Source organism: Typopeltis vanoorti, chromosome 24 (genome assembly GCF_054136105.1).
Source record: "Typopeltis vanoorti isolate ZY-2024b chromosome 24, IOZ_Tvanoo_1.0, whole genome shotgun sequence".
In the NCBI taxonomy this organism is placed as follows: domain Eukaryota; kingdom Metazoa; phylum Arthropoda; class Arachnida; order Uropygi; family Thelyphonidae; genus Typopeltis; species Typopeltis vanoorti.
This window is the reverse complement of record NC_143572.1, coordinates 72700097-72723827: the sequence shown is the minus strand read 5'-3', so window position 1 is coordinate 72723827 and position 23731 is coordinate 72700097. Positions and strand designations below refer to the sequence as shown.

Genomic DNA, 23731 nt, shown 5'->3' with positions numbered 1-23731 from the left:
TAACGATGCATATCAGGAATTTCAAGATAGGTAAAAATTATTTGTTTATTATTCGTATCCGAATTTTGAATAATGGTGAATGATTAACGAGACTGTGGCCCAATGTACCTCAACTTTGATCCATGGGATATGAACCTTAGGATGCGAAAATAAAATAATAAATATGCAGCGAAGAACATCTTTTGGTGACATGCTTTCTATCGGAGGCATAAAAAACTCGAGCTTAATTTCCAAGGTTTTTCTACTTTTTTTTTTAATTATCTTCAACTTTTCACTAGCGGTTAAGGAAGTTGTGACAATAGCATATGTGCATATTACTATTATTATCACCTACCACCAATAAACACTTAAAAAAAAAACGTTCCTAGGAATAACTTGCACATTCTAATTTTTGATATTTTTTTTACGCGAGTAGGGTATTTGAAAAGACGCCACATTCAATTTATAAAAGTCCATTTGCTTATTTCCAAATAAATTATTTCAACTGCCCCATGTTCTCACCGAGAAAGGACAAAGAAGAAAATGTGCCTCCTCTTCCCAATCGACAATTGTTTCTCTTCTGCTCCCTTTATAGATGTTTCCATGCTATTCTACTGAACTACAGTTTAATGATTCTTTCCCTTTCTTCTTAAGCCCCTAAAGAACGACAGTGCCTGTTGGTCAATATCAAATTCACATCCAAGTCGAAACCCATCAAATGGTTTCTTTCATTCTGTTTACCTCCTACAGAATGCTATGATCCCAGTGTCTATAATCCAACTGTTCAGAACACATCAAGAGATTCTCTCCTCTTAAAGTGTAGTCAGAACACGACAATGATCTACAGGTTCTGCAATGTCTCGTGTGTACGATAAATAAGTACATGCCAAAATGATTTCGTTCTAAGTGTGCATCTTCATCCTACAAAACAAGAAAGCGGTGCGAAGGACACACGCGATTAACATACTTAATATACTTGTCTCACAGTCTTCGCGGCTTCTTCCATAACTCCAGACATGCCAATAAATGTGTCTCAGCAGATACACATGGCACCTTCCTCTATGTTATGACAACCCATCCACAGGCGAAGAAGTATATAACGAGCAGCTCTTTTTTTTTTTTTTTTTGGAGCAGTCTGAAAAGACAACAGTACTTGGCCACCAACTTCGCCAAGAGTATGTTCCAAGCACAGTTTTGAAAACTAAAATTAAGTTAAAACTTTTTAAGAACAGTACTGCTAGTTTGGCTATTTATGTCTACTTCATACTGAAGTAGACATAAATAATAAGCAAATAAAATTTCATTTTATTTGTTTATTATACACGATATGAATCGGTTGTAACAAAATCACACTGTGAATTGGAATTCAAATGTTCAGTGTTCCAATTCAATAACGTTAATGGAAAACAGAGCTTGCGTTTGTGTAACCAGCAGTTTATGATTAGGAAGGAACTCCAGTATTGATAGAAATTCAAAATCATCGATTTTTTTTTTTTTTGAATATTTTTAATGAGAGTAAATATCCACGAAACTTTTCCTTGAACACGAGACAGTTTAATTAAAGATAGAGGATTAAACAAGAATATAATTTCTTGTTTAATCCTCTAAGTATAAGCAAACAAAGTTTGCGATTAGGCTACTTTTATACAGAGGTGTCATGTTAATTCCCTTATTATCCCACAATGCAAAGCACACATCCGAAAACGGAAAGATTACCAAAACAAGCCTTAAATTACAAACTCATTAGGAAAAAGAACAACAGGACGTCCTCTTAGGAGATTCAACGATGACTTCTAAGGTCGGAACAGGCTACTCTAGGCCTAAATCCTTGAAAAGCATGATGATGAGGATGCAAATCACACATCCTTTCGGATGAGTATAATGATATGCATTATGGGAAAGAAAACGGGCTATGGGCTGGAATATCACTGTGGGCAATGATGTTTGTTAATGTCTTGCGTGGGGGATCAATTTCGCCCAGTATGAAACTATACCCTGAGTATTAGAGAAAAATAATACAATTTTGATATATAGGAAGGGTTTCTGGATTATCTAACCTTTTACAAATCTCACGAGGCGAAACTGATAGTAAAATTTATGCATTATGTCATTACCTTTCAATTAGGAGGAATTGGAAGAACTTGTTAGCACCTGAATTCAAATAAAAATAAAGCGGCAACATAGAATACGCAAAAATCAAATTGTACTTACATAATCTAAAGCTAATCTTGCTTCAGAAAATGTGTCTTTTGTTTGTAGTATACTTGCTGTAGTGCCCGTGAAATTGCTGGGACTTTTTTTAAACTCAGGTATTTTGTATTGTCAAAAGTTCACTTGTGGCATTTTGTTTAATTCTGTCCATATTATCACATCTTTTACAAGTTGAGGGGAAAGAAAATATGGCACTGATGTTGTTACACTACTAAATAGTTATGTGCTTAGCTAAAAACTGCTGCACAACTCGGACGTCTGTATTCCGCATATATACGATAACACCACGACTTGCATTGCTGTTCAACTGAAATAATCCAATATGTGACCTTTTACGGACAAACAGTACCTGTCAGACAACAGCGCAGGCGTCATCACGCGTCAACAAACAGTGTGACTTATGGAAAAACGTTCACTCTCGGCACTTTTCGATCAGATCTGGCTTTGGAATTTTCAGTGATTTAGTCATATCAGAATGTCAAATAAAACGGTAGTACACACAGAACAAGCAAGAGTACTGCTACATGTGTTAACTCAGCATTTTTGAAAGAGCGTACTCTGCCGGGAGGGGGGGGGTACGAAGTCCAGATAACAATAACAAGTCGCATCATTTGCAGTACAATACCACTGTACATAGTTTGCTGCAACACTAGGTACATTTACAGAGTTTCTGAATATCGTACCCCCCCCCTCCCGGCGGAGTACGCTCTTTCAAAAATGCTGAGTTAACACATGTAGCAGTACTCTTTGCTTGTTCTGTGTGTATTACCGTTTTAAGACAATTTGTTTATTAGACCGTGCACAAGAGAGAATCTCAAAAAGCAACCCAAATTGTCTTGAAGTATATTGTATAAATTAAATGCAAAAATTGTGAATTATAAACATTATTTCGGAAGTGGGTTTAATATATTCGTGAATTATGTAGGTTTAAATATTAAACGTTCTCTCTGCTGCTGATGATGTAAAGTGGTTTTATACAATACTAGTGCAAATCACGTCAATTTTATAAATTTTAACCACCCGCATCTGGATATGCTTTTATAACTCAGATTGATATTATTTCAAGTTACGAATACCAAGAAAACTAGAATGCAGCATTTCATTTTTAAACGTAATTTTACCAACTGCGTTATGTATTAACTTGGTGAATTCCAAGTTAATGACATTGCAATAAGGAAAATCCAGCACTCTAAATATATATCTTTAACCTATCAAAATTTAATATCTTAATCAAAAAAGCAAAGTGGATAAATGCGGTTAATCTTTCATTATACGAAAAATACGAGATATATTATGCCTAAGTGCATACGTATTACGCACTAATTAATTAAAGTCATAAATAAATTATTTATTAGTGAAAAGAAATACCGTCAGGCAACAACAACAAAAAACTTCCTTCCGGCAATCTCCTTCTCTAACTAGTTTTATAACCCTTAAAAGGGCCAACACCTAACTTATGAACCTCAGGTGTCATTTATGTAAAACACTGATTCTGGGTAGTTTGAAATTTGCAAAATACTTTAACATGAATTTTTTTGAATAAGTAGATCTGACTTTCTTGGTCTGTTGTTCATTGAGTGTTCAAGAGCATGATTTAAATAATCTCTCCTTATTTTATTATAATGTTATTTGCAACAAATTTGTCACATTAATTGCAATTGGTGATACACATATTTATTTGGTATTGATAGTCACATATACTGACCCAACTACGAAAGTATTTTTGTAAATCTTTATATTCGTACTGAGTTTGGGTTAGGGATTTTTTCAACTATTAATTTATATATTTTGTATTGTGTATATGTAATATATATGTTAAAGATAGCAAGAAATTATATACTTGGTTTTGATCATTTTCCCAAGAAAGCAAAAACCATGCTTTGCGTGTGAAATATATTCACGTCTGAGCTACTTGTAGATAGAGTCTTAATGACTTCATATCACTTGCCTTAGTATGTATCCCATAATGCAAAGCACACTCCCTTTCAGGCATGTATAATGCAATACATAATAGGAAAGGCCACTACCCAGACTGATTTCGACCTTTACTGAGGTCTCTTCAGTGGGAGCCCAACCCGGGAGAGATACCAAGGTTGAAGTAATGCAGAAGTCATATATATCTCATATACAAGTAGCCAAGAGGTGCTCAACCTTATTAATAAAAATCTCTGGATGAGAAAAAGATGTAGAAAGTTTTTTTTTTTTATCTTGAGTTTATTATACGTTAAAGATAAATTAAATTATACGTTAAATCCAAGAAATTAAAAAAAAAAGGATTAAAACCAAGTATATAATTTCTTGGTATATTTAATGTATAATAAACCCAAGATAAAAAACTTTCTACATATATAACACAGACAAGAAATCTTACTCTAGACCAAATATGGAACTTTTTCATAACCACTCTATGCCTCATTATACAATTCCTCTACGCTTAGTCAGTCTTCTGAGAATATTCTCGATTTTCTTCAAAATATTAAAAACCTTGGCGAGTAAAGCTGCGAGCCATAATCTAATACTGGACTAACTAAAAACTTGTATACAAGTATCATTACTTCTTTACTCCTAAATTAAGCTTATTTTATAGAAGCCTATACTTTGCTTCAGCTTTATTAGTTATCAGTATGATTCCTAAACTTAAATTTCCTATCAATCAAAATACCCAAATCCTTGTATTCATTACGTTTTCAAAAGCATGTCCATTCAACTTACATCCATCTAAAATTAGCTTCATATCAAATCGAATATACCTACAGTAAAATTGTTCACATTAAAATCTAAACCTTACTCCCACGTCCATTTTTCTATGTTTAAGATTCCAGGTAAAGAACTTTGGCTATCAGAACCGACTACTCCAACCCAACTTTACATCCTCAGTATAGAGAACGTTTAATATTTACATCCTTACACCGAACCCTGTTATACTCCATCCCACTCTTAACATCCTGGTTCTTTGAAGGTTTCTCTGAATACTATCATACTTCCTGTCGTATCACAGTCAATCGATTCGTACCCATTTCACTAGGTGATCGAAATGCAACAAGTAGGTATTTATGAACAGTAGGTTCTTTTATGACCACTATGGATCGCTACATTTCAAATAAACCACATCATAGCCATTATTACCTTGGACTATTTCTCTTATGCTTTCATTAAAAAAGTGAGCAGGCTTGTCGTACCCTATTTCCCTTTAAAGAAACCATGAAGTGCCGTGCACAACAAATGATTTCTGTCAAGAACATTCTGGATACAATTTCTAATTAATTTTTCCGTTAATTTTGTGTATAACAATAACGAGACTCACTGGTCTATAATTTTCCACTTTAAGTGATGAACCACCTTTAATGAAAAAAAGGGAAATCACTCAAATGGAAAACATTTTATTTAAGGGATAAGAGAAGACTAAAAATATACTTGAGACAATATTAAGTAGGTATACATTTCAGAAATATTACTATGGCATAACTCAAAAACCTACCACTACTAAAAATCTTTGTTCTTATGGCGCTTAGTCCATATCCATTTAACGTGGTGTGTTTGGCGCGGGGGAATAATTATAGCAGCTATTTCCATTCACAATAATTAGCACGACCTTTTAACAATACCTTTCTGTTACAAACCTCTCATCTCATGGTAACGATGCCAGGATTATGAACTACCTAATAAATTACATGCGCTATCATAAATATTATTGCATTAAAATTTTACCTGCTAGAAATGATTCGCCAATTCATTAATCAACTTGATCTGAAATATTCCTCGTGTGCGAGTGTTTTAAAATCCATTTATGTTAACAGAAATAGACGATTAGTTAAAAGCCAGTGGCTTGGAGTAAGTAAAACATCGTGATGGATTAGTGTATACAGTCTCCGCATGTTCACTTTTGTTAATTTCCAGTTCTCATAATAATTAAAATTGTTACCGACGTCTTGAAGCAGGACGCAGAAACTATCCTAATGATGCTTTTAAATAAATTTAATTTATGAGGCACGAAGTCGGGCTGCGTTCGGTACGTAAATTCAGCTTGACTTTCGGAGGTGTTCGTATTCAAATCAAAAAGAAATTATCTTCTCTAAGTGAAAATTAAAAATGGTAACACATTGTCTCCAAATGGTATCGTGGGAAGAGCTATTTTGTCTGGAACACTACTTGTTAACTTTCAGTCCTTTCTAGCTATGTTTTCTCAAAATTTTGAAGGGAAAACGCAAGTTGAATATTTACGATTTGATGAAAATTTTCCAACAATGGACTGCAGAAAACGGTTCATGTAAGCTTGGTAAATGAGGTTATTTTAGCCAAATACAAATAATTCCTGATGACGTCACTTTGGAAAGAAGTCGCAGGAGGGAAGAACGGTAGAGGTCTGGAGCTATGGATTCCAGCGGCTGCCTACAATATACTCGTATAAATACATGCAACGAATAAAAAATCTTTTCCAAATTTCGGAAAGGATTTGTATAGATCTGAGCCTTAATTTTGTTTTTGAAATTGTATATAAACTTTTGGGAGAAGCAATTAAATTATAATTATTTGTCAGAAAAAAAATGTAACAGAATATTATATATTTAAATAAATAGTGAAGTGGAGGTTTTTATCTATTCAGTAAAGTCGCACGTGTCTAATTCATTAATTAAATGAATTAGATAACAGAAGCCGCATTAAACTGTTAAAAAGGTTGAAAGTCTCCGGTAGTAAGAGCAATGTTAACACTACAAATAAATTAGACAATACTGTAAAGGACTTTCGATTGATACGGACCTAGGCTTGACTGAGTTTGTGAATATCCTGTCCCGTTAAGCTATATTAATCTTAAAGCAATATAAAAATTATCACAAAATCTTTGCTAGTGAATCTTGGGCTTCCAAACAACAATCTACTTGTGAGGAGGAGTTTGTTTAGCGAAAACGCAAAGATAGATGTCTTTTGCCTGTATGCAAAAGAAAGATCTACCCGTGGTAAAGACTGCGAGCAGGAATAGTTTCCATATTTTATATCATAGTTTTCTTCCTTCTGCATTCTCTTCTTAATAGAAAGGGCAAATAAAAGGTTGCAGAGAAAGGAATTGAAGAATATAAATAATGACAACCTGAGAAAGAATGATGTAAAGTCGGAAGTCTGTTCCAGATAAAGCATTTATAATAATAATGTTCTTAACAGTCCAATATTATTTAACAGATTAAACTAGAAACGGTCAGAGATCGCGATATGCACAGCAAAATTCAAGAACAGTAAGAAATACAACTGATGCATTCGCCTTTTTGAGAGTTGGTAAGGGATTGGGAGCTCAGTTATTTTAATTACTTTTATATGAGAAATGTCATTTTATTTAACTAGTAGCACGAAAGATAAAATTTCCATGTTTCCTAGTACAACTTCGTAATAAATCAAACATATCTGGTTTTAAACTTGAATAAACCTTAGGATATACATACATCAACAAGGCCCACCTTTCCTAATTGGGTTGTGGGGGCAACACTGCAAGAGGAACTTCCAATGGTCACGATCCTCTGCCACCAAGCTCACGTGTTCTGGTGGGATTCCCAAAAATGTTCACCCAAGGTTTTGGATATAATCTATCCAGGGAGTCCTTGGCCTCCCACCCTCTGGCTTCGCAAAGAGGACCTGCTGAGGGAGCCTCTCTTGTGGCATTCTGACCAGGTGCCCGTACCAACGTAAGTGTGATCTCTCAACACGGAGAGGCAGCAGTTGAGTATTGAGGGTTTCCCGAATTGCAGAGCTACTGACTCTGTCGAGTCTTGTCAGCCCTGCAACCCCACGAAGGAACCTCCTTTCAGCCGCTTGGATTCGTGTCCGCATTCTTTCGGTCATTACCCAACTCTCATGACCATAGGTGAGGATGGGGACATAGACTGTATTGAAGACAGCCAGCTTTGCCTTCTGCCTTAACTCCCGCTTCAATACAACCGAACGGCCAAGCTCCCGCAATATTGAGTTTGATAAGCCAATTCGAGCGTCTAGCTCTACGTCCCATTTCCCATCATTCGTAAATATGGACCCAAGGTATTTAAACTTCTCCACCTGCCTAATTGGGATTCCACTTATATGTAGAGTGCACTGGGATGGTTGTCTTGAGATCACAAATGTTTCAGTTTTTGCCACACTGATCTTCATTCCGGAGTCTGCACAAACAGCTACAAACCTATCCTGGGATTCGCTGGAGGTCATCTGTGGAACAGCTAAGCAGAACTAGGTCATCTGCAAAAAGTAGACGTGCAATGCTACATCTTCCAATTCTGACACACTCACTGCCTCGACTGTGACTATCAATCCAGTCCATAAATATTATGAAAAGGAGTGATAGAACACACCCATGGCGGAGGCCAACAGAGACTGTTAAAGGTTCAGACTTTGTGCTGTTTACCTGACACAAAACTCTGAGCATTCATACAGGGACTTGATGGCAGCTAATAGTTGGCCATCCACTCCATATTCCTGTACTACTTGCCAAAGCTTATCCTGAGGAACCCGGTCATATACCTTCTCCAAGTCCACAAAACATGTGTACACATTCTTGGCATATTCCCAAGATTTCTCAAAGACTTGCCTTAAAGTGAAGATTTGGTCAGTTGTGCTTCTACCAGGACGAAAGCCACATTGTTCTTCCTGGTTCTTTGACTCAATTATGCTCCTGCACCGTCTTTCCAAGCACTTAGCATACACTTTCCCAGGCAGGCTGAGCAGAGAGATGCCACGATAGTTACTGCAATCCTTCTGATCTCCCTTCTTAAAGACTGGTATTATTATGCCTGTCTGCCACTGCTTTGGTGCTCTCCCAGATATCCAAGCAGCCTGAAACACGCGAGTCAGCCAGAGAACACCGTCTCGATTTAAGGTTTTTAGCATTTCAGCCGAATTTCATCATCGCCAGCAGCCTTGCCCGATTTTAGCGATTTTATTGCTAAATGGACCTCTTCTGCTGTGAGACTAGTCATTGCCCCGATCTGCACCTCTTGGATGAATGATATAATCACGTAATCACAAGAAAGATATTTATTTAACCAAATATTTCGGTCTGGAAATAGCAGACCATCGTCGGTGGTATTACAAGAACAGTTTAAAAAATATACAAGCTAGAATACTAACAATAGATCGTTGAAATTAGAACATGCCGCGTGATGTTATATCACTAAGTATGAAACGAAATATTTTGAAGTAGAAACATGATTGAATTTGCTATTAAAAAAAAAAAAAAAAAAAAAAAAAAAAAATTCTAATTTCAACGGTCTATTGTTAGTATTCTAGCTTGTATATTTTTTAAACTGTTCTTGTAATACCACCGACGATGGTCTGCTATTTCCAGACCGAAATATTTGGTTAAATAAATATCTTTCTTGTGATTACGTGATTATATCATTCAGTCTTATGTCGCAAGTATCCTTAAAACAACAAAGCACCTCTTGGATGTCCACAACTGCTGGGCCACCCGGGTTAAGAAGGCTCTCAAAGTATCCCCTCCATCTGTGGAGGATATCCTTCTCAGTTGTTAAAAGTGCACAATCAGAGGCCTTAATTGCCCTTGCTGTGCACGATTTCCTCCTCGAAGGCGGTGGATGGACTGCCAGAATACTTTGTTTGCATTTGCATAGGATGAGTCTAAACTTTCTCCAAAGGATTTCCAAGCCTTCTGCTTTGCTGTCTTTACTGCCTCAGTAGCAGCTTTTTGAGCCTCAGCATACCGCAGACGCATCTCAGGACCTGACTCCAAGACATGTTAGGTAGGACTCCTTTTTTGCCCAGACAGTTTTTTGGACTTCTTGGTTCCACCAAGGTGTCCTTTTCTCACTGCCCGTTGCCACGACGAGCCGCTTTCTGCCACAGCATGAGAGTGCAGTGACAGCTGTTCTGAACAGCTTCCACTCTCCTCAACATCTGCAGTATGCTTGGGAATCTCTTTGAACCTGGAGGAAATGTCATCTGCAAAATTCTTCCACACAGCCTCATTTTCCAATGTCTCCCATTTCACGCGGTATAGCTGCTTAGGCCTACCAGCGTTGATGGTAGCATCTGCTTTTTGAAGCCGTAGAGTGCAGATAACAAGGTGGTGGTCAGTTGACAGCTCTGCCCCTCTTCTCACACGAACGTCCAACACTGAGGAAAATAGGTCTGCTGAGACTATAAAGAAGTCAATCAGAGACCTTTGTTCTAGTGTATCCCTGTACCAGATATGGACTTCTCGGTGCTGGAAGGTATTCATTATGGACAAGCTGTTAGTACAGCAGAAGTCCAATAATTTCAACCCATTCGCGTTAAGGTCAGGGACGCCGTTCCTCCCAACCACACCCCTCCGTGTCTGGTCATCTGTTCCAACATGTGCATAGAAGTCACCCATTAGCAGGACTGATTCCATGTCTGCCACCTTGTCAAAAGCAGCATCCACTTCCTCTAAGAAGGCAGAGTATTCTGACTCCAGATTAGGTGCATAGGCTTGCACCACAGCCAAATCATGGTTTCTCATCTGAAGCCTTAACACACATACCCGTCCCCACAATGGGATCCACTCAGCAACACAGTCTGACAGCTAGGGGCTTGTTAGTATCCTCACACCGCCTGAGCAGACATTGTCGGGCTCACACCAGAGTAGTAGAGCTTCCACCCCTTATCCAGGTCGAGAGTTCCAGAGCCACTCCTCTTGGTCGAAGAAAGCCCGACTAAGTCTAGCCGGTAGCGCTTGGCTTCCTCGACCAGTTCCAACTCCTTCCCTGTCAGTGAGAAGATGTTCCAGTTGCCTACAGCCATAGTCTGGTGCCGTTGTCGTTGCCATTTCCGTCCTTTTGCAGAACCATTTCTTTGCGCTGCCCCTAAACACCTCCCCAAACGGGTAGCGGGCCCATTGATGGAGTTTCCCCTAGCAGAGTGCTGAGGAGTGGTGTCTAAGGGAGACTAACATATTTTTCGAACGGGTCCCTCTGCTTAAAACCCGAACGCGTCCCTTGGTAACCCGCGCGACGGACGATGCGGTATGAACATTTTTTGATGGCCTGATCATGTTACAGTGTTTGATAATGTCCTGTTAGCACAAGACGAAATGACACAGCAAAATAGGAAAGATTCCCCTCGAATACTCTAATAGCATTCGGGGGAAGGAGTAAGAAGAGGAGTAAGAAGAAGAAAGCAAGGGAGTAAGAGGAGGGACCAGTCTACGGATAATATAACAGATGTATATTACATGAAGTAAGGCATGGTCCAGCATCAGGTACCTCGAGTTTGCCACGCCCGTATTCACTAAAGTGAGCCCTTGAGGAAACCTTTGGATATTTAATTTTAAAATGATTGCTGTATATAAAAACACCTTTAAAAAGAAGGTGAAGATTATTCGAAACGAAAATTTGATAACTAGAATGAATGGAAGCAAAGGGGAGGGGAAGAGAGAGAATTGGGTGCAGTGTAGTGTTTTTTTTTTTTTTAACACATCTAGCCTTTGGGTAAAATATTGATTCAGAGGAAGAAATAGACCATACATGAGAATATCGGAAAAATCTTCTGTTCGGTAAAGAGCAGTAAACTGCTCTTTACCGAACAGAAGGATACGATTCTAAGGTTTCTACACATCACATGTGTAGAAAAAGTATTCCGAGCAAAAATGAAACTTGACAGTTTGGATGCAAGGAAACCAAAGCACTGAAGTTTATGCTAGTAAAAGATTATACGCCATATTCTTTCACACATGCAGGCATATGAATATTATGAGATGTACACAAAATATATGTACGATGTATTCCCTATAAATGAGACAACAGTATTTCAAAGGCTATTTTTCCTGTTATCTTTTACTAGGAAATATGTTCCTGACCATGACCGTGTGCAAATGAAGAATTGAAGTTTGTGCCTTACGTAAAAGATTAGACGGCATATTCTTTCCACATGCAGACATGCATATTATGAGATGTGTACAAAACACATGTATGTATTCCCTATAAATAAGACAGTGTTTTAGCAGCTATTTTTCCTGGTATCTTTTACTAGGAAAAATGTTCCTGACCGTGACATGGTAGCTCCCTACCTTGACCGTCTGCAAATGCTATTGGAGCTAACAGGTAGAAGGATGTCAATTCCGATAGTCGTAGTCATTCGTTAGGTTGATGTTTACAATAACAGTTCCTGGAAACTGATCTTTCACTACAGTTCGACAGCCTTCAATTCCACAGATAAACTTTCACTGATTCGGAAGCAGTAGCTCCTAGGAGTTTTAGTTTGAGGATAAATATCATCACAAAGGTGCAAGACCCTGCTTACTGAAGTAGCCTAAAAGCATGTTTAGTTTCGAGAGAAAAGTTTTTGGATTATCAAAAGCTTACACTCTCCAAAGTATTATCTATACGCAGGGCCTTCGCCAGATTAGATCGCACGTTGAGGCAAACAATTAATTATCGCCCCTGATGGATTATAGGACAAAAATATAAGAAAATCTCCAAATGCTATTTTGTTTTTATTACAAGAGAAACATTTAATGCAAAACGATTACATAATAATATTAATTAAATGTTTGCTGTACGGGGATATCGCACAATAAAACTGTTTATAAGCTCTTCTAAATTTAAATTAGAAGCTATGACGGCCTCTATCGATACAGTTGATAGACCAACTAATCTCTTTGAGTCACTGCTGTTCGCAAATAATTTTTAATCAGTTAAAGCTTGAGAAAAATTCTTTCCGCGCTTGCTACGGAAACGACGACGCCTACCACAATATGGCTGAACGAGTGCCCTTATTAAGCCGTGCCGTGAGGCAGGCTGCCTCTATGCAGGGACGGCCATCTCGGGGGTGCAAGGCACCCAGGCCCCACGATCGAGTGGGCACAGTCGGTACACATTTGCGGAAACGTATTATATTTCGAATGTATTTTTTTTTTTTTCCTGTGCCAAAATCATTTGCAGGTAAGAGGTTTTACAATACGTTTATTTCGAATCCTTTAATTTTTACCTTTGAAAAATATTTTAGGGCCCAAAAGGTTTCTTGCACCTGGGCTCCTTTATAGAGAAGGCCGGTCCTGTCTCTATGCTCGACGGTATAGGTTTACAACCTTTTGTGGGTGAAATTGTGTATGTATGTATGTATGTATATATATATATACATTACGGTTAAAGTGATAAATCCGGATATTATTAATAATTACCGGTTAAAGTGAATAATTTCTAGGAGTCTGGTAAATGTAATAAAAACATGTTTATAGGTTTTATGTATGGGTTTTCATTCTCAATAGAAATTATAACAGCTTAGGTTAGGTTAGTTTATAAAGAAAAAAGTAAGGAAAGTACTTCTTTTGCACTCAATGAAATCAGAAATCATTATAAACTAACCTAACTTAACCTGGATGTCGCATGTCGAACCAGAGTGTAGTCGTAGTTTGTCATGGGCAGATTAATGGGGATGAAAGATAAATGTTGTTGTGGGCCGAGTTTAATGATTGCGGGCAGATAAATGGGGATAACAAATAAAAGTTGTTGTGGGCAGATGAAGGGGTATAATAATAAATCGTTGCTGTACCTCTTTCCTCATCAATGGAGAAAAACACTGATCAGTTCCTCTCTGATTTATCTATTATCCTCATTCATCTGCCCACAACAACTTTTAATTTGTTATCTCCATTTATCTGCCCGCAATCATTAAGCTCGGCCCACAACAACGTTTATCTTTCATCCCCATTAATCTGCCCATGACAAACTACGACTACACTCTGGTTCGACATGCGACATCCAGGTTAGGTTAGTTTATATTGATTTCTGATTTCATTGAGTGCAAAAGAAGTACTTTCCTTACTTTTTTCATTATAAACTCACCTAACCTAATCTGTTATAATTTCTATTAAAAATGAAAACCTATAAACATGTTTTTATTACATTTACCAGACTCCTCTAGGAATTATTCACTTTAACCGGTTAAAGTGATTAATTCTAATTATTCACTTTAACCGGTAATTATTAATAATAACCGGATTTATCATATATACTAGAGGGGCTCCTCCCCCTATCGCCTACGGCTCCCCCCCCCCCCCCGAATTCCGGACTGGTAGGCTGTTCTCCTTTAATTCTGATGACTCGACACTCAGGGTAGCCCTGAGTTTCAAAACATTTCAAATAACTTGACAAAAAACGTGACACAAAAACGTTACAAAAAAAACTTATTTTATATTATAGAGTATATATATATATATATATATATATATTTTAAAAAATTTAAAAAAAACAGAGGGAATTCGTCAGACGAAAAAAAAGTGCATAAGGAGAAGAAGAAAGTAAAAAAAAAAAAAAAAACAAATTTTGTTAACACTGAATGGGTAAGTACAAATGAAAATACAATACAAAAGATACGAGTATTTAGAACATCAACCAATTTCTCAAACCAGTTATTCCAACTGTTTTTACCTACTTCGTCTAAGTGCTATGTCCAAAAAAAAAAAAAAAATCTCATTTTTAAAGTGAGTTTAAGTATCGAAGAAGCAGAGATGTGCCGGCATCACTGTTTTAAATATTAAGAATCGCCATTTGAGCAATATTTAACAGCAAGCAGCAGCAATACCACTAGTTGGTAATAATTAATGTTAGTAAAATAGCCGTTTCTAAAACTACAGCTAATCCCCTGATTCCTTGGTGTTTTTCTTTTTTTTTTAATGAGAAACACTATTAATTAGTGGAAGAAAAATCGTATTTGAATCCACCCTACAGCCAACATTTAACAAACGTTGTCAATTTTACAAAGAGTCACGGCATTCAACAAGCTGCAACCTTTGTTGACACACTGAAGTGAAGCAAGAAAGATCGGAATGTCCTTTGTAAAGGAGAAAATAAAGTTTTTCATTTTAAAAATGAAATTAACATGCAGAAATATTTTTTTAAAAAATGAACGACTCACTGGTTATGTAATTTTCAGCAAATGCTTGAACAAAAATACATAAATAATCATTTCCTACTCTTTCTCATTTTCTTCCTTCCTGCCGGTAAAATAAATATTTCCCTGGTGATGAAATATGCTGAAGCTTCGCAATCGCTACTGGGTTAAATAAATAAATAAATAAACAACTTATTGAATATTAATCCACACACAAAAACACTCGAGTGATTTCAGAACAGCCAACCCGCTTATGTCTGATTAAAAAAAAAAAAAAAAAAAATACAGAAGAAAGACACAATTCATCATATTGAATCCATACAAACAATTTCGTCACTTACTTGGTTGAAGCCCAAAATTACAAAAGTCATACATGCCTAGAGAGTATATTACACGCCCCCACCCCCCCGCCACACACCAGTTACTCAAATACGTGATTGGAAACGGACCAGCAAATGACTTGGTGTGCGCACTTCCTAGTGAACAGGGCAACTCTACAAGTGGTTAGCTTAAATTAGAATTTAACAGCAGTATAATCACTCCTCGGTAGTAACCCTATTGAGTAGATCATGTCAATATGCGGAATAGGTCAAACTAGTAAATATCTATTGAGAAATAAATTAAACATGAAAGAGGAGTCGAACCATTCTAGTGTGAGATTACATATAGCACAACTGCTAAAATCAGTCTTCAGAATGCTGTAAATTTCTCAAAAATAAACCAAAACACGCCTCGCTCGATTTATAATACAAAAATCCCCAAACCTAGGGAAAAGACAAAAAACAGGCTCGAGGAGCGTTGTGTAACTCAGCTATTCACAAATCAAGCATAGTGAACTCAAAGAAATCTTAGGACTAAAATTATAAAACAAGAATTTCGAAACTTTTGCAAAGAAAGGCACTGTTCTCTGCAAAGGCGAAAACCAACTTTAGCGTAACATTTTTAAAAAGAATTTGTCATTAGAGAGATACTCTAGATATAGGTCACGAAATAAATACAAAAATAAAATATAAAAAAGGCCGACCGATTAAACAGAATCTCCAGTGACAGAGAACACTCCCCTAATGTGGAAACTGTGATGGGAAATGCAACGCGAGACAAAACTTGATGCTTTGCAGGCAGTGTTATAATCTAATTAGTCATAAAAACGCTTTAGCATGGCTTTGCATCCATCTTTTGAATATAGCAGACGGAAAGTTTTTTTTTTTAAGAACTTTATATTAAACCCGGCTTACCAAAGCACACTAGTTTTAATGTTGCATATGGTTCCAATTTTATTCATACATTTCATGGAGAAAAGTAACAGATCTCGTTATCCGAAAGTGAATTTTTTTCTTTTAAGTTGGTACATCTGTCATAAGCATCGAGGTGAAATTGCAAGTCATTCTATCAAGTATTTTTTTTTTTTATATATACAAATGTTGGAAGACAGTGTGGTCTGTATTCCCTTGAAATGGATAAAATTGAGTATCGTGCGGTTATAAAATTCTTCGTAAAAGAAGATTTAACGCCAAAAAAAAAAATTCATTCGAAGTTCAAGTTTATGAGCACTCTTCTCCTTCGTTTTTGACAATTAAGAAATGAGCTACAGAGTTTAAACGTGGCTGTATCAGCTTTGAAGATGATGCACGTAAAGGACGTCCAAAGAGTGTAACACCACCAGAAATCAATGATCAATGGACGATATGGTATTGGATGACCGGCGAGTCAGAGTGCGTGAAATTACTGAGACTATATGCATTTCAAAAGAACGTGTAAGATATATTTTGCAGGAAGAATTACAAATGAAAAAGCTTTAATCAAGATGGGTGCCGCACAGATCAAAAACGAACTCGCATGAAAATCTCTGAACAGTGTTTGGAGCGTTTTAACAAGAATAAAACTGATTTTGTGCGTCGATTTATTACTATGGATGAAAGTTGGATTCACCATTACCCACCAGAATCCAAACAGCAGCCAAAACAGTGGACAGAAGTCGGTTGTTCAACGCCAAAGAAGACAAGAACATGGCATCGGTGTTTTGGGATGGTAAAGGCATTTTGTTTATTGATTATCTTGAAAAAGGTAAAACAATAACCAGGGGAATATTATTCCGATCTTTTAACCAGACTACATGAAAAAATTCGTGAGAAAAGACCCGGTTTTCGGAAGAAAAAAAATCATCTTTCATCAAGACAATGCACCTGCCCACAAAGGTGTTTTGGCAATGGAAAAATGAAGGGACCTGCACTGTGAATTGTTGAAACATCCACCCTATTCCCCAGATTTGACTCCCTCTGACTTGTACCTCTTCCATTCAAGAGGTGATTACAGCTGTAGAGGGGTATTTTGTAGATCTTACTGAGAACTACTACAGGGACGGGTAATGGCACTGGAATAAATAAATGTATTAGTCTTAAAGGAGATTATGTTGAAAAATAAAAATAATTTTGAAATTATAAATTCGTTATGCAAATGGAAAAAACTGCATAATCTCAAAATATGGAATCCAATGGTGAAGTATGGCTTCAGCGTCTTGAAATCTTAATTTCAAGACGCTGAAATTAGTATCCGTAGCTAGGTTGGTTTTGACTGGGCCCTTTGGATGGAAAGATCTGTATTCGAATATGACGCGTTATCAGGGCTTTTCAATCAAAGGTAAGTTAGCCGGTCTCGTGCGAAATGATGGGTTTTTTTTCATTCCTGAAAAGATGCAAATCGGTCCTGTGAACACACATCTACAGATATAGAATATTCGCCCTTAAGGGATGCAGCAAAGGAGTAGTGGGCTGGTTGCATCAACTGCCTAAAGCCCTAATTAGGGAACTTAACTCTTCCGGAACGGACAAGAATCGGATGTTAAGTACTTGGCTTAAGTCTCTTCCGTGAGTGATATATGATATTAAAATACGTGCATTAATTTGCTTATTGAAAACGACTGATAGAGTTTTATAAACTTGATTTCTACCGTAATTGGAACGCTCTAAATTGAAGATTCTGTTCACATGATTTCTGTTAATAGCATTTAAATCACCATCCACCTCCCCCACCCCACCCAAAAAACAAGGTAATGAGGCAGGCGAGTTTTATAGTGCACTCACTACTTTGTTGCACTTCCAATTTCAGCTCTATTGTTTATGAAGAACTTCAATCAGAAAGAAATGAAACTATTCACAGAATGAATTCGAATCCTTGTTAATGTATAACATAATTTTGGAGATGCGTAAGTGTAATCATTTCCTCCTCCTTTTCTCAAACAAATTCTATTGTATAATGCATGAATATTTTCTAGAGCATGGTTGCTCTTTCTTCTCCATTCTGTAGTAACATCGGATGCAAACGTTCCAGTTCCATTTAAGTTACGAATCAACTAATATAACGTCGGCAGTAATAAGGTCAGTAATTTGGTTAGGTGTCCAAGCGCCGGCTAATACAAAGAAATGAAATTGTATAACTTTCACTAACAAACATCAAACTACATGTCGCCAGTATTTGCACAGAAATGTCGTCTATCGATTAGAATTCGTTTGTATTTGATTCCTGGTTACATCGTACTCATTTCTCTCTTCCACTCTACATCTAAGCACTGGAGGAATTAGATTTAGCGAATGCTCCAAATAACCCAGATAACTTATTTAGCCACATCTCAGATCCAACATTCAATCAAGTATGTCCCCAGGCAAACAGTTTGCGAATAGGACGCCAATATGTGCTTTGAATAGGAACAAAATACATCTGGCTAGTGATTTTCCATAATATTGCTCAAAACGTTTCATTATAGGAACCACAGGGATTGATTTACAGCTACATGTTGATCTTTATTTATCAGAAAAGTCAGTAATTTCATAAAATATACAAAAACACAGAGTAAATATTGTTCGCAACTTATGGTTGCATAGTGATACAATCCGTTGTAGATTGACTATATCAGCGTCCTTTTAATGCTATGCACTATACTTATAAGGCAAACACATCAAGCTATTTGGTAGCAAATGCATAACCATTTCTCAGATGTGATTTCTATTAATTTATTATTTCCTTCCAGTATCCATGTCAAAGATAATCTTCGAATCTCTTCTGTCAATTCTCAGTGCATGGCCAAATCCACTCGTCTTTATTTCTCTAGCAGTGAATTTTGTTTCATCGTTTTATAACTCGTTATTTGTTAGACATTGTGACCAAAATATTTTAAATATTTTACGCAAACGCTTTGTTTGAAAACTATTTGGCTTCCTGTTCTTGTGACAGTTTCCATGTTATCCATATAACAAAGATCCTTAGGTTGATTTTTATTACATCTGGATGATTTCCACCATATAGTATTCAATCTTCTGAAAATAGTATTTGCTTTTGTAAACTTGTATATACATTCATTATATTTATAGTTAGACGTTTTTAATCTTCATTTAATAGCGTGGGGTTTGAGACACCCTACATCTAGAACATTTCGTTCCTTGTCTAACATCGCGATAGCACACTGAACTCGAGTGTTTCGTAACTTACTCGGATTCTCCACGGGACGAAGCAGAGTATGTAATGATAGTAATTAGGGAAAGCGAGCTTGGGTGCATTTTATCTCTCTCCGTATATCTCAGAATGAGAGAAAAAGAAAGTACGGACTTAATAACTATAAGATAAAAAATAATGCTCCGATCACGTTCCCTTCCGCAAGTTAAAGCCTTATCAAAGTAAAATGGAAATTAACCTTTCAAGAAAACCAATGGATTGAGTTTAAACCTTTGTGAACACGCTCCAGCAGTTTCAAAACTGCTGGAGCTGGAGTGTGTCAAAACAGAAAATTGTGTGATAAACTTTGGAAATTAGGAAATAGTAAAATGAACAATAAGAGGGTGACATCCGAAACACAACCTTCCATTTAGAGAAACAAATGCCAATGACTAAAGGAGATGGTAAAGGAGCTGTGATGATAAATCACGACGCTGTTATCACACCTAAATGCTTCCAATGGCAGCCCATGTTTTCCGACAATCTAGGTTGGCATGAGTAAAATAACGTGAATGGCACATTATACAAACATCTTAGCAGCAAACAGAATATATTTGTTTCCCATTTACTTGTGGATTAAAGGGTGGCATTGAAGTGAAAGCTAAATCAAAATATCTTTATTATTATTATATTTTTATCAGACGTTCACATTAGGAGAAAATAAACTTGGAGTTCGGATCCATCAGAGGCTGAATATTGTATATGTGACATTTGGGTCAAGGCAGCAGCATTTCGAGGTCAAACGTATGTCAGGTAAGCCTCTCCCCCTAAATAGGACGCAACGCGCCAGCCTATTCAGCACGCATTTCATTTTAATATTATTGCATGATTACAGACAATCTATGTGAAGTTTAAAATTAATGAGAAAAAATTATTTACTGTAATATTTTTTTTTTCAAAATACCAGGTCAATTTTTTTTTCTCGATATTTGTATCAAATTTTAAAGAAGTTTAGGAAAGTCCAGATGGAAACTTCTTTGTTATGAGATTCTTTCTCTTCTTTCATTCAAAAATTTAAGACCAAACATTTCAAGGTTCTATCGCTCTTTCTGATTATCCGTTCATTTATGTATTTTTTTTAAATATTTCTATTATTCTTGTTCAGCTTAGTACTTGCAATATTTTTCGATGTATAAAATTTAGGTTTTAAATGCTACAAGATCGAAAATATAAAAACTAAACTTTATACACACAATATTAAGTTAGACCAAAAGCGCCTGTGGTGCATGCCACTAATTCTATTTTATAACCTTTTCCCTACTCCACCTGCTTTTTCCCATAATGCCCTACAAACATAAACGCTTTTGAAGCTGTTCTAGGTATGAAATAAGACATCAGGCAAATGGAAGGCATGCATCTTTATTAATGTACAAGTAAAACGAAATCCTGCACTTTCCAATTCAAGCAGACTGTGGAAGCCCATCTTAAGTAGTCTTTCTCCTTTTATCCGAATTCATCTGCCTGAAATAGACCTGGAGTTTATTTGTCCGAAACTTCAGTGTTCAATCAAACAAAAACTTAACTGATCAAACTAATTCAAACTTTCCAAACAAACTCGTAAAGAGTTAGGGATCTTCGATGTAACCTTTGCGTTTCTGGACAAATGCTGACAACAGTGCCTCTTTCTTCGGTTGTTATATCCACAAAGGAGCTACGACACTAAGTGCACTTCCGTTTTCTTCATCTCCTTCAACCCTCCCCACGTCCCGCTGTCCTCGGTTCCTTAATATCGATCTCATCTGCTCTTCCATCGATCACGAGAAACGTCATGTTTAAAAATCTACTGCACACTGTCATTTTATGGAATTTTTTTTTCCTGTTTTATCTCCAAAATGTCTTCTTGACATTTAAATTATTACGGGGAGTGGCATTAATAAAATTTTGAATCTTTCTCGGTAACCTTCCAAACTATACACGACCCAGCTACTGTCTAATTTAGGAAAACTGCATAAAGAAGTCAGCTACTCAGCGATAATCGTTTTACGTTCTAGAGAATTTCGCTTCCTCTTAGAAAGAATTGGAAGTTATACTTTACAAAAAAAAAAAAAAAAGAAGCTCATTCGGCAGAAGATACACCAAAATCAAACTGACATTCATTAGTTTATTTGAATGCTTGGTAATCTGAAACTTTTTTTTTTAAATGAATTCATAAAAGTGAGACATTTACTGTGAAAAGTAGTATTTTTTCTCCCGCTAAATGTATTAAATATAGAAAAATTCCTCTTCGCTCTTCTCGTAGGAATAAGAACGTATTTTCTAGGTGAGAAACGGAAGCACTAACTGTAAAACTCATTTCTCAAATAAGTGGTAAAAATATAGCTGCCTTTTATTAATGATGTTAAACACACATCAGTTTAATAAAGCAGTTCTACATATTTTTAATTTTAAAGCGTTTCACAAGCGATGGTTGATCAACTCGCAGCGTCTGTCATCCTCACAAACCGCATGATGGATTGGAATGAAATTTAATATGGGGATCCTTACTGAATGTTTATGTCAAGATTGGCAATCACTTTATACAGAAAAATTATATTATATATATATATATATATATATTTTTTTTTTTTTTTTCCTGTATAAATCCTGTCATGTCAAGTGCTATCCTGATTCAAGAGGTTTACTATTATGGATCTCTACCGGAAATCCATAATGTGCAGCACAAAGATAAGATGGCGAGGCTCTTCCATCTCACAGTTAGCATCCTATGTCTGTAGATGTGTTCGGGAGACCGATTTGCTGGTTTTGAGAGACGGAAAACCACCATCTCAGTATGAGACTCACTATTTGATTGAAAACACCTGATAAAGATTCTTCTCGTCACAGACAGGATTCGAACCCGGGTCTTTTCACCCAAAGGGCTAGTCCATATCAACAGAACTACGAGGCTCTCTGTATAAGTCACTTTGCCCACCCAAAAAATTAAGTTTATGTAACTCTTCGTTTATCATGGCTGGTCATATTTCGACGTTTCTCTTTCACCGTTCGTAATTCCAGGACGACTAGTCAGAAAGAGATCTAGAGTGTTTGGAGAAAAGTTACGATTATCCGGTTGGCTAAGTTGGTGTGAGTATATGACTGGTCTGGTTGGAAATGTCTTAACTGAGTGCGTTCTCCGGTCAGTTAACATGTTTGGCAGATGAAAAACTTAAGTTTATGCGAGAATAATAATAATGATAAAATCTGCCACCACGAGACCAATCATCTCGCTTTCAGTAAAGCATTCATAAAAGGTTCCTTGCGTGCAAGATAGGATTTGAACTAATATCTTTTGAACAGGATACATCTCAAATCATCCTCAAATCAAAACAGCAGGAAAGTCGGTTACAATTGAATGCTAAAATCTTCCAAGAATATGACTTTGTTGATAACAAAGATGGACTATAAAAAAATTAAAATTTTAAAGAAAGAATATCAGAAGTTCAGCACAATGGGTGATGGCATTAGGACAGCGATAGAGACAAATAAATTGGATAGAAAGAAGAAAAATATTTCAGCCATAGAAAATCAAAATGACTAAATTCTACGTTGGAAACTTGGTATAGGATATCAGAATGAGCATATGCCACATTTGCGAAATTAAGAGTCGACAGTGTGTAACTGGGGAAAAAAAATGAGAGACAAGCAATGAATAAAGAAGCTGAAAGTTGAGTTTCTATTAGGAAAATTTATGAGTCGCCGACTGAAAATGGAGATACTCATAACTGATGTTGAAATTAAGAACTGTTTGTGAAATGGGTCTGGAAAGTCTGTGAATGTGTGCAAATTTTTTTCACGTGTAATTATTTTTCTTGACTTCTCATGTTTAAGGTAATTTGAAATTGAGAGAAACATGGAATATACAGTAATAAATTATTTGTAAGCTGTACGAGTATATATCTCGTACATAGAGAATTTCACCTGCTTTACAGATCGTGGCTTCTGAAGGTCATCTACTCCCCCACACAAAATCACTACCCATACTTCCTACAGGAATGCCGAGCAAGACAGTAGCAGCAAAATTATTCTCTAGCTGACCTGACTCGAAAGCTTCCTAAACCTTTTATCACTGTTTACTATCTGGTAGCTGGCTAGCAGAATAAAGCAGAAATACGTCAGACATCTCATCATGATCTGTGGCGTAACTCTGAAGAGCTATAGAGCAACGTCTATGAGCTCTTGGTCGCAAGCTTCCAATAAGCAAAATGCTGGTATTAGATTTTTTCTTTATGTG

The 23731-nt window shown here is 36.6% G+C and overlaps 2 protein-coding genes across 4 annotated transcripts in view; one reads left to right on the top strand and one right to left on the bottom strand.

Annotated features, from left to right (window-relative positions):
• The window catches only part of krz (beta-arrestin protein kurtz), a 371699-nt gene that overhangs the window by 258910 nt on the left and 89058 nt on the right, over window positions 1-23731 (bottom strand). Inside the window, exon 1 of one of the 3 annotated variants that reach the window (XM_090414203.1) lies at window positions 2191-2257. The exons of the other annotated variants lie outside the window; for them this stretch is intronic. The gene's annotated coding sequence lies outside the window, so the exon portion shown is untranslated. Of the gene's footprint in view, window positions 1-2190; window positions 2258-23731 lie in introns of those variants that run through there. 3 annotated transcript variants of the gene reach the window in all.
• LOC150093406 (uncharacterized) overlaps window positions 17643-23731 on the top strand; it is a 53612-nt gene continuing 47523 nt past the window's right edge. Inside the window, exon 1 of the mRNA XM_090413609.1 lies at window positions 17643-17673. Coding sequence (XP_090269735.1) covers window positions 17643-17673 — 31 coding nt within the window. The remainder of the gene's footprint in view (window positions 17674-23731) is intronic.